The sequence below is a fragment of the Ochotona curzoniae genome, unplaced genomic scaffold, assembly GCF_017591425.1.
Source record: "Ochotona curzoniae isolate NIBS_2020 unplaced genomic scaffold, NIBS_Ocur_1.0 scaffold_3890, whole genome shotgun sequence".
In the NCBI taxonomy this organism is placed as follows: Eukaryota; Metazoa; Chordata; class Mammalia; order Lagomorpha; family Ochotonidae; genus Ochotona; species Ochotona curzoniae.
The window spans coordinates 5,622,177-5,640,872 of record NW_024467115.1 but is presented as its reverse complement, the minus strand read 5'-3'; the positions used below and the strand labels follow the sequence as shown (position 1 = coordinate 5,640,872).

At 36.2% G+C, this 18,696-nt stretch overlaps 1 protein-coding gene across 1 annotated transcript in view; it reads left to right on the top strand.

The window, feature by feature from the left end:
* The first annotated feature begins 16,704 nt into the window (after window positions 1-16,704).
* Window positions 16,705-18,696, top strand: part of TRDN (triadin) — a 208,693-nt gene continuing 206,701 nt past the window's right edge. The window contains exon 1 of the mRNA XM_040965455.1: window positions 16,705-16,946. Within this exon, the coding sequence (XP_040821389.1) occupies window positions 16,925-16,946 (22 nt within the window). The 5' untranslated portion in view covers window positions 16,705-16,924. The remainder of the gene's footprint in view (window positions 16,947-18,696) is intronic.

Genomic DNA, 18,696 nt, shown 5'->3' with positions numbered 1-18,696 from the left:
TGCGATGGTGCCCTCACTGATGGAATCCCAGCAAATCATGAAATATCTCAAAAAAAAAGAGGGAGCAATTATATGAGTATGTTTTATGTAGCTGCCCGAATTTAATCATGAGTTTCACCCTAGCAACCAAATATAATCCAATCAGGCTACTTGGATTACATGCACATCCTCCTAACACCATCGACATCAAATTTGAAGAACTAAATCCTTGAAGTCCAGAGGTTTGGAAGGTTTGGGAGGAAAACCTATAGCGCTAACCTCCCCCTCCAAAAGTCAGTGAAACTGTGAAGCTCTAGGTTTTTTAGAGTCTGCAAATTAAACAGCTGACAGCCCACATTTACAACCGGTTGCATTTGAGAATCTTTTTGCTGTGTTTTATTTTCCAGGGGCAACTGAGGCACAAGGGCACTGAGGCTCTCACTTGGTTTTACCACTTTTATACTGAGCTTTTCCACATTACCCCTTTGAAGCTACAGCTGAAAACTTCCTTCATCGTATCTTCTAAGCAGAGCCTTCTGCTGAGTAGGATGCATAGTTACTTTTTGAAGGAAGGGGCACATGCTGACGAAGAATGGAGAATCTGAATACCTTCCCTGTATGGTGATGATTCTTTTGCACCTCATGTGTGTGTCACAGTGGCCATTCCTCAGTTCCCTTAAAGTGTAGTCCACAGTTTTCTTCAGTTTTCTTAGAGTCAGGGAAGATTGCTAGGTCTCCCTAGATTTCTACATTCATTCCTCTAATGCTGAATACCTGGGAAGACTCTCTGTCTTGCATTTCCTTGTATCCTTATGCAGGAAACACACAAATAAGGACAAGAAAACTCTAGTTAGAGTGAACTTGAAATTTTGCACTGAAAAATTGTTTTTTTAAATTAGCTTTTGGAAATTCAAATGATAGGATCTAGAAAACAGCGGTGACTGACAGTAATGAGTAACACCTTAGAAAAGAGAAACGTATCGCTGGCCTCACAAAACCTCTAATATCCCAAATCTTTTCCTTCTTTTAAAAATTGGCCCATTTTGTGATTTTTTCAATTTTGGCTTAAAAGTTAACGCTGCCATTTAGTTCAGTTTCCTTCCTTCCTTCCTTCCTTCCTTCCTTCCTTCCTTCCTTCCTTCCTTCCTTCCTTCCTTCCTTCCTTCCTTCCTTCCTCCCTCCCTCCCTTCCTTTCTTTCTCTTTCTTTCTTTCTTTCTTTCTTTCTTTCTTTCTTTCTTTCTTTCTTTCTTTCTTTCTTTCTTTCTTTCTTTCTTTCTTTCTTTTTCCTTTTTCTTTCTCTCTCTTTCTCCCCTTCTTTCTTTCTTTCTCTTTCTTCCTTTCTCTCCTTCTTTCTTTCTTTCTTTCTCTCTCTCTCTTTTTCTCTCTTTCTTTCTTTCTGTCTCTTTCTTTCTTTCTTTCTTTCTTAAAAAAAAGCTTGTGAAGCAACCAAAACTGCAAAACAAGTGCTGTGCACTTGTATTCTTGAGTGAGAGGCTGCGATCCCAAACACAGAAAATGTTGACAGTTCTGACGCATCCATCTCTGAGTTTGACAAAAGAAACACTAACTGTAAAAAATAACTTGTTATGAAAAATAAGAATGAAGAGTAATTTAAAGACATTGGGATCCCAACTGAATATCATAAAGAATAATCTAAAGTTACTTGATACTGTCTGATAAATTTAATTCTAAGAAATTCAAAATTATATGCACAGAAATTTATTCCATGGATGTAAATATATAATACAAAACTGTGGTTTTCTCATGTTGTCACTTTAGAAGAGTTAATTCAGCTTTTTTCTATCGTGAGAGATGATCTGAGTCTTTCTTCACCATAGTCTTTCTTGATGCTATGCTTATTGTTACACTGCAGCTTTTCTGCTACACTGTCTCAATTCTATTGCCATCATTGCCACAACCAGGTCCTTCCTAAAAGTGAAAATTTTATTTTTTTAAATATTTGGTATAATAGCAAAGTCAAAAAGAGTAGAAAAACTTTAAAAGTATGAAATTTTTTATAAAAAAGAGTAGGAAAGTACATCAAAAGTTTTGTGAAATATTTTTCCTGTATGAGTGAGACATATGGGCAGCTTACAGCAAGCATTATTTCTCAAAGTCTACAGCAAGTATTATTTCTCAAGATATAAGTTTTGAAATTAAAACAGAAAAAGTGAACATTGTCATGTTTTAAGAAGGACTGTAATTCAGCAGAATTTATTTTCCCATCCCTACAAAAAAATGTTTATTGGAATTTACCCTCTTGCAAATTCTATTCTCTTTCTGCTTACAAAACTTTTCCTTAAAATTACCTGTTTTTCATTTATATTCACTTGGACTATTAAGTTCCCTAATTTGTTTCTGTGTTTTTCTGTTTACTAAGCATGATGTTGTATCTCAGGGAAACTGAGAACCATTAATTTTAAGCCATCTTTGAAATGTCAACAGCCTGTGCACTCTTTATCAGACTGATTCTCCGAATTACTCCTCAGGCCAGGCTTAGTTTACAGTGCACAATAAATTAATGATGTGAGTCACTTAACAAATTAGTGTTTCAGATGGCGAATAAAGCTCAGGCTACACATTCCCTCCATAGTACATTTTCCTTACCAAAAAAAGTCATTAGAATTTTTCTGTTGTCTAAGCTATTTTTACAAAGTGTACATGCTCTGTTAAAATGATTGAACTGACAAATATAAATGAACTTTTTTTAAGCTACATTTATCATAAAACTGCTTTTGTATTGAACCTGTTTATCCCTACTAGAGCTCTAGAGCATATAGGTTACAATCATGACGGAGACTCATTTAACCTAGGGAGATTTTCTTGTCTGATGCACATATTCATATCAATGGAACATGACTTAGGTAAGTTTTAGACTGCACAGAGGACAGCTACACTGCTGTCTTTCTCTTAAGATTGTTGCTGTTTTACAGCTGTGTGTGGATCTCTGCCCTCATGTCTTTATTCTCTTTATACGTATAGGCCAATTTGAGGATGGAGTGTGATTGGAGTCTAAACAAGGATAGTCAATACACTGGGTAGCTAAAGACAAGATGCCACTGCATGGATCTGGAGCTAAAAGTCTACTCTGGATAGGTGTAGGATGGAGAGTCTAACTTCAAGAGTAGAAAACAAAGATATACGATAGAAAATTATCATTTTCTTAGATTTGGGGTGAGGGTTAGGTGATAAAAGGACAGAACTCTCATAAATGTGAATGAAAATAGTTTGCTGTAAGAGGATTCAGATAACTCTCTTGCCATGTCTACTTTGTAAATGCATAGACAGGAAGTGCTGTTCATGAACAAAGAAGCACAATTTCACCCAGAACAAAATATGCTCTTTAGCTTTGCCGCATTCACAATTGTGAGAAGGAAGCTTTGGTAGTGCATAAGAATAGACAAAGACTGTGAGGGCACATGTTTTTCTCATACGTTAATTTCTAATAAGGCTCAGCAATGAACTTGCAAAAATGTATGACAGAAATGGCAGTGGAAAATATATGGATTTAGGTACTAAACTTTCCATTGATCATAGGTTTCTGTGGTATAAAACAAAAGATGTCACTCAATATCATGTCAATTAACATCATGATGCTGTAAATTGTTGTTGAAGTTGTGATCATTGGAGGGGATGATATTCTGCCAGCTCTACTTTCAGACCAAGGATGGTCTCCCAATGAAACTGGACAACAAGATGCTGGACTCTCTGCATGGTCCATGCCTTCGATGTAGGAATCATGACTGGTTATGAACTGTACTACTGTGACAATATGTAGGAATTCAATATGGGAGGAGGGCTTTTTGGAGGGGCTGGGGGGATCCCAGAGCCTATGAAACTATGTCATGAAATGAAATTTAAAAAAAGAAATGAACAACAATAAAAAAGGTTATTAATTAAAAAAAAGATGTTGGTGACAAGATGTAGCACAGCAAATATAAGAAATTTGGAGAAAAAAGGAGAAACTTTTGGGGAAAAATAATGGGAAGTTAGGATAACAAAAGTATCTGTCCACTCAGCAGTGCAAGAAAAACTGATGAGAAAGTTTCATTTTTCTTTTCTCTCTCTCTCTCTCTCTCTCTCTCTCTATATATATATATATATGTATATGTATATTTTAAGGCGTATTCATTTTTATTACAAAGTCAGATATACAGAGAGGAGGAGAGATAGAGAGGAAGATCTTCCATCTGATGATTTACTTCCCAAGTGACCACTAAGGCCAAAGCTGAGCTGATCCAAAGCCAGGAACCAGGAAACTTCTCTGGGTCTCCCACGTGGGTGAAGGGTCCCAAAGCTTTGGGCTGTCCTCCACTGCTTTCCCAGGCCACAAGCAGGAAGCTGAATGGGAATCAGAGCCTGCGGGGATTAGAATTGGCGCCCATATCCAAGCGTGTTAAGCGAGGACTTTTGCCTGGCTCACCCACTCTCTATTTTTATTTTTGTTTTTTGAGCAGTATCTTCAAAAAATGATTGGTGCACTTTACCAGGGTCAAGGAAACACAGGAAGAGACTGAGAAACTGGTTGAGACCACAGCTTGCCAAATGGTATTTTATGTGTAGTTTTTAAAAAACTAGAAAGGAAAAAATATTCCTTTCTCCTTTCTGAGCTGTGTAAATATTCTGAACCATATCACTTTTTCTTCATTTAAAGAGATTACTCTTGTCTTCCATTTATAAATTTACTATTATATATTTCGTTCAGAAAAATTTAAATTTACCACACTATTATATATTTAGTTCAGAAAAATTTAAATTTACCATCTACCACGATACGCATTGAGCATAGGTTATTTACAATTTCTCTCTTAACTTTGTTAACTTTATTTTTTCACATGTGTAGTCAAGAATGTACTAATACATACAATAAATATAGTTTCACTGTATTCTAAACACTATTGTTTTACTCCTTGGGCTATTGACCTTTAGTTCCTCTTGTCTCCATTTAGCATGGCTTTTGGTAAGGCTGCCCAAATCACTTCACTGTGCCTTTTTTTTAAGAAGAGTGATATTGGCTTAGGTCAAAGCATTCCCTTTTCCTAGTAAAAGGTGATTGGGAAATACATTCATGTATGTCAGATTAGTAATATTTATATACAAACAATGGGAAAAGACAACTTCCTTTTTTGGAACCATATTCTTGATTGATCTGAGTCTGTCCCCACCACATATACTACCAACAGTCATATTCTTATCTTCCCACTACCACATGGAAAATGTCTTTTGAAAGTAGGAGAGAATGGAACAAATATACAGACAGGAGCAGAGTTGAATAATGGAGTACATACTGATGATATTACTCATGTCCCTTGCTTCAAAGATATGGAATTCATGCACCTACTTTTAGGATTTGGGTTGGGATTTATGATTAATGAGGTTTTTACTCACAGACTGGTTAAGGGAAGCAGGGAACAGCAAGGTATAATGTAAAGAGCACTGGACTCAGATTCTAGTTCAGGCTTCTCAATAATTAATGTTACTGTGGGAAAGTCAGTTAACCTTCCTGAGTGTTAGTTCTCTATGTAAAATGATAGCTTTAATTACATCTGAAATCCTTAAAGCCACATATTTGTCCTAGCCACTTTGAAAGCAATCTTACTTCAGAGAGATGTTCCATCTGTGAATTGCTACATGTATAATATTTTTGATAGCGTATTTTATCTATTTCCTATGCTTTGCTTTGCTTTTAAGCTTTTCACTTAAAAAAAAAAAAGGAATGATGCTGCCAGCTTAATCCAGTGGAATGTAAATGTAATCAGCAGCTAAATCAAACATGCCTGTAGTCCACAACATTTCCAAAGCAAAAACAAAATTAGAGATCCTTCTAGTTTGAACCAGCAGAAGGAACTGCTGATTTTTATAGTTCCAGTGAAATAATGAATTGTCAGAGTTGATTGTGTTTGCAGATTATCACACTGGGTGCTTTTGTACATGCACAGCAGTCCCTACCTTAATTTAGAGGTTAAAGATTAGGTTTGGCTATACTCCTGTTTCTGGAGGTCTCCAGAGTTTCACTAGACATCAGTGACTCTCCCCAAAGTTCACAGAACTTGGTTCATCCCAGTTCACCGTAGTTCATCCCACAGGGTGTACACTGCAGTCGTTGCATGTACTGCAGCACTGGGAGATTCCTCAGGATGCTCTGATGAGCAAGCGCTGTTTACAAAGGGCACAAGCTTTGAAAATGTGATTTTTGTGTGGACAAGAGCGATCCAGTTGTTAACTCAATTTCATATTTCAAATGCTTTTTTCTTTTAATAGAAAACTGTCAAAATCAGTTTCTAAATTATAGAACAGAGCCTATGCTTTTTACATAACTGGCTTCCCTACCAGGTGGTACATTTTGCGTGCATTTAGTCATCTTTTCCTGGCTGACCATGACAAGAAAGCATGGATTTATATCCCAGGTGTCTTTCACAATGCTAATTTGTTCCCGGTATGAAATACCACTTACAGTGATTTGAAATTCTGTTCTAAACTTAAAGCCCATGACTTCTATGTGGGATATAAAGTTGACAAATGTCTCTTTTTTTCCTAATGCAAAATCTCCATGCATTTGCTTTCAGCTAATCAGGCTGACACTAGCAGGGGCTGGTGAAACAGAAAATAGTTCCTGGTGAAAACCAAACAAACAAACAAACAAAACCAAAAACAAAAATTAAAAAAAGGTCAAAGAGTGAGTGAATAAAGAGAAGCAGGCTGATTTTTTTAGGCAAATCTTTCAGATAGAACGAGTGATTTTGTTTTGTGTCAAAAGAGATTAAAAATTTTAAAACACAGAATGTCAAAAATGAGAGTAAATACAAATTTAACGTGAAAAAAGGCTATAATCTGCCAGTTGTGACAACATTTTATAATATCCAAATTAATTATAATATTGCAAATAGAGAATTCTGACTTCAAATGAATAATAAATAGCAAACCCAGACAGCTCTGATGTAAAATGTGATTTTCATAAAAATTGGAACATTTAACATTTATACGGTCGTTCATATTCTCAAAGTAATATATCAATGACATCTCTAAAATACTTCTTTAACTTGAACTGATGGAATATTCTTTAGGGCTTTATCCAGGTGACAGCAAACTCTTCTCCCCAAATAAAAGGAAAGAAGACACGACACATGAATACAGACATTTTTAACATCTGCTTCTAAATATGAACGTCAAATACCCTCTAATTCACTGACAATGGGCTATTTTTTGGTACTGCTGTCTTTGTTCTTCATTCACATGAATACTCAGTGTTTCACAGGTCTTCATTTATTTAGAAGCTAAATGTAATTCATATGTTGAATATGTACAGAAAAGAAAATATCTCCTTTACAAACAAGCATTGTTTTCTAAGTAAAAGTCCTTTATGTGACAAATTTTCTTCAGAACTGTCATGTCTGTATGTCTATACTCTTTTTCACATATGTTGCCTCTGCTACATTTTAAATTTTCTTAAATATTATACTTCCAATCAACAATTTATACTCCCATGACCAAGCACACTCAAATGGTCTTGTGTAGAAATTTCATACCTGATCTTCAGTTTTTAGTAAGATTGCTATGTTCTCACAGGTCTACCTTCTGGCTTTCATTTATCAGTTATGAGGAACAATCAGGTTCACACTTGTGAATAAAGCAGGCATGATGTTTAATATATATAGACTGTGCTTTCCAGATTTGACCCATGCAGCCGTGTAGAGTATGATGTTTCTATCAGCTAAGTGGTAATTATCAGGGAAAAAAAAAGTGAAACCTCCTAAAGCACACAGACCAAACATTATCCTAGATCTCTAATTGACCCCAGGGTGGATACTTGCCCAGTCATCAGGAATTTCTCCTTGGACCACCAACAGGAGAAGGCAATTGGTTTTTATGTTAGTTGGGTGGTATATTTGCAACTCTTTTTGGTTTTTTGTCTTTATAATTACCTTAATTAACAAAGTCTGGATTTGTTGAAACTTGGATCTCTATGTGGCATTCCGCAATCACTCTGAAATTCTTACAACAGTGTCTCTATTTGCAGGGTTCTGCCTTTCTAATCATATTTATTTATTTGAAAGTCAGAGATACACAGAGAGGGAATGACAGAGACAAAGAGGAAGGAAGAAAAGGAGGAAGGGAGAAGGAGAGGAAAAGGAAGACGAGAGAGACAGAGAGATTCTCCCTCCACTGGCTTCACCTCCCCAGATGGCCACAATGGGCAGGGCTGGGACAGACTGAAGCCAGGAGCCTGGAGTTTATTTAGGTCTCAAAAGGGAGTAACAGTGATCCAAACATTTGGGCCATTTCTGCTGCTTTCCTCAGGGAATTAGCAGGAAGTTAGGAAGTTGGTTCAGAAATGGAGCAGCCAGGACAGGAACTGGTTCCATATGGGATGCAGGCGTCACAGGCCACACCACCATCTCCTCTGAAGCCTTTAAAAGTCTCCACAAGATGTTATTTGAAACTTAAGACTTCATTTATCAGTAGATGGTGCTGAATCCAAAAACAATAATATTAAGCACTAGTTCCTTCAATGCACCTCCATCACATCTAAAACAATATATATTCATATTGCATCCCACCCTACTTCTTTTATATTTAGTAAGATTTTATTACTCTTTAAAAGTGTTCCTTATATGAGCTCTAATTTTACCCTTCTATCTGCTGCAAGCTTGCTACTATCAATATTTTCTCTTAATATGAGTAATCTCTCAACTGTAGTTTCTGTATTTCTTCCCTTGAAGGATAAACATGTTGAAGACTCTGATCCCTTAAAACAAAACAAAAACCTACTACTTAAGCCTGTTCTTCTTTGTTTATTAATAAATATTAAAGTATGTTTCAGGTTCACTGCTTTAATTGTCAGCTGCTCCACAATTTCAAATCTGGTTTTTATTTCTAAGACATCATGGAATTTGCCTTACGGAAATTTAAAATCATTTTCCTGTTAAAACTAGTGTGTCTAAAAGATTTTTTTTTTTAATTTCATGCTCTTTACAAAACATTTTTTAAAAGATTTATTTATTTTATTGGAAAGGCAGATATACAGAGAGGAGGAGAGACAGAGAAGAAGATCTTCTGTCCCGTGATTTACTCCCCAACGGCCAGTGCTGTGGTGATCCAAAGCCAGCAGACTGGAACTTCTTTTCCAGGTCTCCCACACAGTTGCAGGCTCCCAAGGCTTCGGGCCATCCTTGACTGCTTTCCCAGGCCACAAGCAGGGGGCTGGATGGGAAGCTGGGCCATTGGGATTAGAACTGGCACCCATATGGGACCCTGACGCAGTCAAGGCGAGGACCTTAATACTATGCTATCACGCCGGGCCCTTTAAAAACATTTTTAACATGGGTTTTATTGTTTTCTGTTGGTTTCATCTCTTCAAAACACTTTCTTCTGATTAAATCATTCAATGACTCGTAGAGCATACAGTCACATCATTTTCTTCAACAAGGTTCTTGATTTTCACTTCTTCAGCTACATGTTATACATTTAATAGCATGTTGTTTAAATTCTTGGTGCTGTTAATTTCTTTTTTCTCCTGGATGTTGAGTTTGTTTTGTGGCTCTTCATTTAAGGGGATGTATTACTGTAATGGAGACTGTCATATCTAGTAACATGTCATTTAACTTCATGGCATTGTAAATTTCTATTTTTCTTTCTATTGTTGATTTTGTATCATGAGTTTTCATGTCAGGGAATGTACAGTAGTTATGTAATGGAGACTAACAACCAGATGTGAGGATGCAGTGTGGTATGCATTTCTGCTTCCAGACAAGGATGGACTTACAGTGAAGTTGTTTATATTATATCTTGACAATAGGATTCTGGACTCTCTGCCATTGTCCATGCCCGCAATGATGGGACATATAATTGAGTATGAATGACTATATGTTAGTAATGATATAAAGGAACTAGGTGGGGGGGAGGGAGTTGAGGAGGGGATAAGGGAATATGGAACTGTATCATAAAATGATAGCAATAATAATAAAATGTGGGAAAAAATAAAAATTTAAAAAAAAATTTAAAAATTAAAAAAAAAATTTTAAATCATTCAAAATCAAGCCAAAATTAAGTTCAAATACCTTAGTAGGAGATAAAAATCAGAAGAATATATGTCACATTTTCATTCCCCTTTTTCTTTTCCTTGGCTTACTAACCAAATACTCTGCAATCAAATTTTAGTGAACTATTCTGGGTTCATGGCCCTGCTACCAGCTGTTCCAGAGGCCACAGTCTCTTTGAGCCCAGGCCAAGCTGCTGCCGCTGCCCCTTGGATTGGAAAAAAGAATTTCTGTAGCCCCCTCACTGGGACCCTGGATGAACTGCAGAATCTTCTTCCTCTTCTGCTCTCAAGTCCTTGGGATTTAACCAGACAGCACATGAATGCCACCTGCAGCCTTTCTCCGGCTTGCATCTCTGGGGAGGCATCCCGGTGCCAACCCTACAGTGCCTGCCCATGTGCCCTGCTGCCCATGGTCAGGTGCTGAGAGTCAGGCCCAACCACTCTGCATTTTGTTCCCCTCTGTCACCGGATGCCCCTCAGCCCTGGAGCATCTTCGTCTGGTGCGTCCTCTCCTGTATGAATTAGTTGGTCAGTTTGGAGAGTTGATAAAAGCACCATAGATTGTAGGCTGGTGGGCTTGACTGGGGGCTGCCCACAGGAGCATGCACATATAGGAAAAATGGGACAACGATGGACTTTTTATGATGTAATAAATGTCTTGGTATCAACATCAAAAAAAAAAGGCCTCTATATTTTTCTTTGAATTTTTCCTCCACTTGGAAATTATGTCCCAAATGGGCTAATATTTTCCTTTTATTTCAAGATTTGAAATTATAGCATTTGTTTTCCTTAAAAATCTTTCCTGTTCCTTTTTTTTTAAAAGCTAATTTATTAATTTGGAAGCCAGGGAGTGTGATAGAGAAATCTTTGATTTGCTGATTACTCCACAGACGTCTACACTAGGCATAACTGGGTCAGGCCGAAGCACGAGCTAGGAACTCTAGAAAAATTTCCTATCAGAGTGGTTGCTACCTCGCCCCAGAACAGGACACTGGATCTGAGATGGTAGCAGGGTTCAATCTGACACATTTGGCTATGGAATTGAATTATCCACAGCAACAACTTAACCTATTGAACCACAATGTCTGCCTCTCCTGACCATTCTGTTGGAATTGTTTTTTGCCTCGCAAATGCATGTAACCATGTGGGTTCCCCTGTTTCAACTCTCTTATCAGAATAGGAGATCCTTGAAAGCAAAATCCTAGTTAGATTCATCTTGATATCTCTGGAACCCATCCTAGTGCTCTGAGCTGTAAGTTAATATGTATTTTTTTTTTGAGCAATGGAATTAATTGTCATAAGTCAATTACTTATGGATAAGGAAGCTCACAAAACTGGTGCCTGAATTTTTCAGTCATGATAAACCAGGCACAAAGATTGTATTACTGAAAATGTAAAGCATCAAAACACAAAGAACTGCATTTTTATAAGGGTAAATTCTCTGAAGAAAAATGAAACTTGCATTGAAGAAGTTATCAGATATTCAATTTTCTACAAGAGGGGTTTTTTGTACTTTTAAAAGGAAAAGAGAAAGTGTTAAGTCATAAATTGCTTTTGAATAAAAATCAGAAATATAGACTGAAGGTTGTATTGGATAAGCGAGAATAGAAAGAATAATCTGAAATAGTAATGTCAAAGGAACCCCCCCCCCCCCACTTTAGTGTAGATACTCATGAATACGGCTGAGGTAGTGGACAGCCGGCAGCCCTTTTGCAACAGAAATCTCTGACAAGGAGGAGCTGGTCACAGCCTTTGTTAACTGAAGACTGGACTGACGCAGGCACATTTCTAAGAGAATGTTTGACAATGTCAAATGTGTGTGAGGAAAGAAGCCTGATATTGGAGACTAAGCTATTCGTGAGTCAGAGGTAAAGAGAGGAAAGTTTTTAATTACCCTGGAATGCCTTCTGTCATTTGAAACTCTCTGGATTACACAGCTTCTAAGTAGTCAGATGGTAAGCCAAGCCTATGGAGTGGCTTTCAACCTCAGAGTGAACAAATGAGCACAGGCCATTTAGAGAAAGCAAGGAGGACAGAAGGGATTTTCCATGACACAAACAGAAAACAAAGCGTATTAAAATGAAGAGAGTAGCAATGACAAGATGAAGTAATATTAATGGACTAACAGTTCAGTTAAGGCTTTCCTTGGGATTCTTGTGATCCTTGTGAGTTTAGCAAGTATAAACATCAGAGAAAGTTCTAAGTCATGTGAAATATTTCAAGGTCAAGTACAAAAAAAAAATCCATTTGTCTTCCCAATTCCTATATTCTTATATTCCTTGTGTTGCTTTATATTTTTTATTTTAAAGTTTAATAAGCCAATATTTCTTCTTTCTAGACCTAACTTTAAAAATTATTTATATAAGAGGAACAAACTTAGTAAATTTCACTATACAAATTGAGGACCACTGTGATACCTCTAATCCTACCCTTCCATATTCGCTTGTTTCACAATCAGCATCCTTACTCTTTTTCATTGAAGTGTCTATAATGACATGCTCTTAGTTTGTGTCATAATCACAGCCTTGATACTCGGGTAAAAATTCAACAAATAACAGGCAAAAATAAATGTTCCTCAGGAGAGTAGATCAAGGCTATAAAAATAATTAAATCTCAAAATGTCAATTTTGCTCAAATAGAATCCATTTTTGTACTCTGAGATCTGTTTTCCACAGTTTAAGGAAAATATATTTCTCCTTTGATGACTAGCTTCGTTTACTAAGCATAATGATTGGTAGTTGTATTCATCTTGTTACAAAAGGTGGGATTTCTTTCTCTTTCTTTCTTAACAGCCTCTCTTACAAAATGTAAGGTTAAACTTCTACACATTTTTCTCTTGCAAGCCAATTCAACTGAGGCACGGAATCAGTAGCTTATACTTTGCTTACATTTATGAGTTTCTCTCAATTTTTTTTTAAACCATTCTGGCTGCTATTTATTTTTGTGTCCTATTAAAGTTAATCTGAACTTTTAAATGGAAGTTGCACCAATTACTATTTTAAGAATAGCTTCAAAATTTACCTGTACTATATTTTAGTGTTCTATATTGTACAAATATGTATTTACTATATCATTTATGTGAGGAATTTATGCACATGAATTGAATGAGTAATTTGTACCTAAATATTAAGAGACAGAGACATTGAGAAGCAAACTTTCAATTTGTTTTTCTCAAATATATCCATTACTTGAGAAAATATTCATTCCTAATTGTGCCTTTTCTTGCCATACTGCAGTGTATAAACAAACGTGTCACTTAGTAAGAGAATGCCATGTAATGTTAATAATGTTTACTTTATTTTATTATTATTTGGTGTCAACCAAAGTCACTAAAGTTTTCCTGCTTATCTCCTGAATACTTACATGTGTTGGGTTTCAGGATGGACAAGAATACCTTGCTCATAGACAAATATAGTAGATATCTTCCCCATTAGTTTATGATAACAACAGACAGGGAAGCAAGTTAAAAATACTCTAAGGATTAATTCTTTTAATCTGTTTAACATCAAAAGGGATATTTACATGTACAGACAAGATGTAGAGGCAACTTCACTTGAAAGTAACTTTTAACACAGTGAATTTTCCTGGTTTATCATAGACTTATATGGACTAGGTCACTTACTGATGTCCTATTTTCATAAATGCCCTTGTAGGCAGACCTTTGTTAAGTCTACCAATGCTGATGATAGTAAAATGGAAATTGTGAGATCATATTAGAATTCAGAGGAGAGAGAATTACTCTTTTTCAGTCATATTGGAAGAGCCCAGTTTATGTTTAGCATTTCTTTAAAGTGGATACATTTGAAAGAAGAGGGATAAATGTATAGTTTGTGATGATTTGAACATTTTTCCAGACCCTGAAAAAGGTCTTCAAGTAACTTATAGTGGGAAGCATTCTAATTTATCTATGTTTATTAAGATTTATTAATTCTAGAATAATTTTTATCCTCTTTCTTCTGCTAGTATGAATGGACTTAGTGATTGGAAGCTTAAAAATAACACCAAACACTGCAAATTTAGTATTCTTGCTATGTAAACTAATTTCAAGTTTTTACTGAATATGAGTTTAAACCTGAATTTTTTCTTTAAATAAGATAGATTTTTTGTTGTTGTTGCTCACTAAATTAGCAGTTTTATTTAGTCCTAACCCTTTACATTCTTAGTAAATATTACAATATGTTACTTCTTCAGTTAATGGGAGTGAATAATTGTGGGAGTGACTGGTGAGAGCAGATATAAAGTGCTTTGATATGTTAAAATTGAAAGCACTGGGAGTTATTAAGCAGAGCTGCTTTTTGTTTTTGTTTTTTTATTTTTAAATAGTATTATGGCTTTTTGATACAGTTGCATAGGCCCTGGGATTTCCCTCAAGTTCCCCCATATCCTTACAACAGTACAGTTCTCATGAATAGTCATAAGTCCATCTTTGTGGGCATGAACAGTGGCAGAGAGTCCAGCATCTTTTTGTTATGCCACATCCAACAGTTTCACTGGGAGTCGATCTCTAATCCAGAAGTAGAGATGCACACTGAGTTATATCCTCACATCTGGACATAACAGTCTCCATTACACAGTCACCATACATCCCCTCAAGCGAAAAACGACAAAAGATTGCTCAGTTAGTCTCTTCCAGACCTAGCTAGTACTCAGTGCAACTATTTCAAGCTGTTGGACCTATCTTGCAGTACTTCCTTTTACTGCAAATCATGGTATAGTCAACTTTCCATATCTGTGGGTTCTGCAGACAACTGACTGGATAAAAATATTTCATAGATTGGTATCGTGGCATATCAACGTTGGTCATTGACATCCCATGTCAGACGGCCATCACATTCAGACCTGAGGGCTTCTCACCCAGCTTCATATCAAGGCACCTGATCGCCATAGTGTTTGAAGCCTTAGCACATATGTTGGAGACCCAGATGCATTTGCTGATTCTTGGCTTTTGCCTGGCCCCAATGCTGGCTGTTGTGTACATCTGATGACTAAACAAGCATATGGAACATCTATCTCTCTGCCCCACACTCTTTTCTCTGATACTCTGCATTTTTCAAGAAAAGAAGACAGGCAGAAGGAAGAAAAAAGAAATCTCTTGAAACATTTAAAAATATTTATGCATATGTTTATCAGCATTGCCTCTAAATAATACAGCATCATAAGCATATACATGTTATTTATATTATATTTAGTTTTATAAGTACACTAAAAGTGAAGTACATGGGAAACTGTGTATAAATGCTATGCAAACCAATGCCATTGTGCATAAAGTACTGCAGCATCCTGCAGGAACCCTGAAGCCAATCCTTTGTGAATAATGAAAAACAACTATATTTACAATGAAGCCTCACCTTTTGAGAAAGGCATCACTTTTTGTCATAATCACGTGGTCCCAGTCCAAGTCCAGGCACGTTGCAAAGATAATGCATGTTGCCTGAAATTATAATCTTTTTGTTAAATTAAACATACTTACTAATTTATTGATGTAGCTGATAAATGAATACTCTCTACTGAGCCAAGAATTGGAGCAGTAAATAAATACACAGCTACTGACCAGGAGGTGATCATTGTCGGTGGAAGCAATTTTGCGCTTCTCTAGCATCTAATCTTAGAGTAAGAAAAGGGATTTGCATAATGATCTACCCAAATTCAGGAGATTCTGAAAAAAACTCCATAAGACTAGAAGATAAACCTACAAGTGTTTATCAGGTTGAATATGAGAGTCCCATAAGTATGTAAATGTAGTCAACCCTTGATACTCAAGTTATTGGTTGGAGTTTATGTGTTTCAATGTCTTTGATTCTCTTCCTCTTTCCAGCCACTGACTATGAAATATTTTTCTGCTCATTAATACTGGAAGGTGAAATTCTTAGCTGCCAATTTAACTAATTGTTCGTCATCACTGTGACCATTTTATTTTTCTTAGTTTGAGAGAGGGAAAAGTTGTAATCTTTTCCAAAAGGGATAGTTGTGAACAAGCTTTATGACACTTTTCCATTTTTTCAATTCTATAGCAAATTCAGGAATTTTGTTTTCAGTGAAGTATTAAAAAAATGAAAAGCATAAAAATCTATCTATTTTGTGTCACAGCAGAACTTCACAATACATATTTCTGATTGGCCCTTTTAAGAAAGTCTTAATCTCCTGCACATGACTACTTAAGAAGCAAGTTTCAATACTTAATAGGCAATATTTTAATTATTGCTTATAAAAATAACTGCATCTGCTAAGTGGCTCTGGACCAATAGGTAATCAAGTTTGAGAAAAAAATCATTTCTCTCATTTGCCGATTACACATTGCAAGTCCATCCCAAAGCCAAATAAGGGAGCAAGGAATGCTCTCCTCACTAGGGCACTAAGAATAAATCTGAGCTATCAACGGATAAGATTACTTTCAACTTTTTACTTCATGTTTTCTGACACAGACCTCAAGATCTGTAATTATCTTTAGAGGAACTGGGGGAGTCTTAGCATATTTTTTTTTTCAGTTCTTTGGGCTTCCCCCTGCCCTATCTGTCTGGCAAGCGAAAGTACTAGTGGTGGTGGTGGTGCAGTGTGTGTATGTAAGAGATAGAGATAGAGAGAGAGAGAGAGAGAGAGAGATTCTCTTGAGTGCCAAAAAAAAGTGCTGAAGAGTCCTAGGAGATCATGCTATTTTTGTTTGAAGCTGATACTTCTAGCTGAGCCACAAGTGCTGCTTGGAAAGGGCTTAGGTTGTTTCCAGGGGGAGAACTCTGCAGAGAAGAGGCAAAGTTCAACAGGACAACAAAGAAGCTGCAGAAACAGCCAGGAAAAGGAAGAGCCCTCACTTTTTATCTCAGAACCTCCAACCAGAGTTCTCTAAAGTAATTCTGCAAAATACAACTTGACTGAAATTTTTTACCTGGGTTTTACTTCACACCACCACCATGACGGAGATCACTGCTGAAGGTATTGCTGCCGTTAGTCAGTAGTATCGAATAGGGGGAAAACGTAAAATTTGACAGCTGCACTCTACGCCCGTTAAAAATGTTGCTGTGGTGTAATTTTGTATTGCAATGGAGAAGTGGATTTGAGAGCTAAGAGGCGGTGTGAGATGAAAAGAGATTTGTCTAGAATGTTGCATGGGGAAGCTATTTTCTACTATAACCAAAGTCCTCGCTAGTTAATAATTGTCTCCCACACCTCTATAAATAGTTACAGAGGTGACTTGATGGCTGCTTTCTTATCTAGCAAAAACAGCAAGGTTTGCGAGGATGGAGCTCATAATAAGCTAAAAAATATTACTTTTAAAGTTCAAATAGAAACATGATTTAAGGAATATTTTTCTTTATGATAATTTTAAATGGAGACCTTAAATGTGTGCTTACTTTCAAACTAGAATATATGAATGCACACATGTATTTGTAAGTTTTACATATAATTTAAAATGAGATTATTATTGATGGTTACCCAGAGACAGAATTCCACAACTTTTCTTTAATTCAATGGAATTATTAAAAACCAAATAATTATGTATCAGAATTTCTTCTCATCCACCTGCTTTTCTTTTCCCACTAAGTGATACATTTCATTCTTTATATTAAAATATTCTCTTTTTTAACATTCACGCTGGAAAACTGCAGCATGAGCTAAAGTCTATAATATTCGTTATTTAACTATGGTGGCAAATTTTATACATACACTCAAACACACATAAGTATTTGTATTTTTTTCTTAGAGGTTTTCTTTTGGAAATGAAAAACCCTTAAGGCTACAACATTTTGAAAATATCTTGTTCTGGTTAGTGTAACAATTTGGGCGGTGTATCTAAAATTTGATCTGACAGCTGGAAGAAAATCAGACAGGTGGTCTTCCTTACAGTTTCTAACTTTAATGTGGTGCTGGTTTGTTTTGAATCTAACTACCGAAAAATAGAATGTGTAGTTTTTGATTTTTTGGATGTAGAAATTAGTGTGGACAGAGGCATTTCTGTTGGAGTTTTCAGCCAAAATTCGTAACCCTAACCTTCCAGAGAGAGAGTCTGTCTGGAATCCCAAAGTAACAATACAAACCACAAAGGGGGTTCTTTGTATTAGGTGTTTTTTTTTTCAGAAACATCATGTGTATCTGTTTATTTAGATCTTAAACAATTCGATTAAGAAACATTATTATCTCCATGTTGTAGAAAATGAAAGCGTAGTTCCGATTTTCTGTGAGTTGTTCAGAACCACAGAAGTGGCAAGATTTGAATCTAGCTTTCTTAAATAAGTCTTTTTTTTCTCCTGAAATGGGATATCTGGTTTAGTTGTTACCAACTTTAGTACAGCATTTGTTAACTAAATATAAACATTAAACATCTGTTTTTTTTTCCTATTCCATAGGTACTCTAGCTCTCGTGAACTTTAGTTGTCTTAAAGAGAGCCATGTGTAAAAACTTCCTGCTTGGCTCTGCACAGGGTATTAGGATCCACACGCATATGCTCTCTACCTCTGCTCCACATGCAGACTGCCAGCTGTCAGGAGGCTGGCTTGCTAAACCATTCTGGCTTGCCTGTAGGGTACGCTAACTTTAGGCTTTATTCAAAAAACTCTTTCAGGAAAATCCTGATTTCGAAATAAAAATCTGATTCTCACCGTATCCCTATGGAGAATATAAAAGAACATTGGGAGTCCTCTTAGAGTAATTAATAAGAATAACTGAATGAGTAATCACATAAGA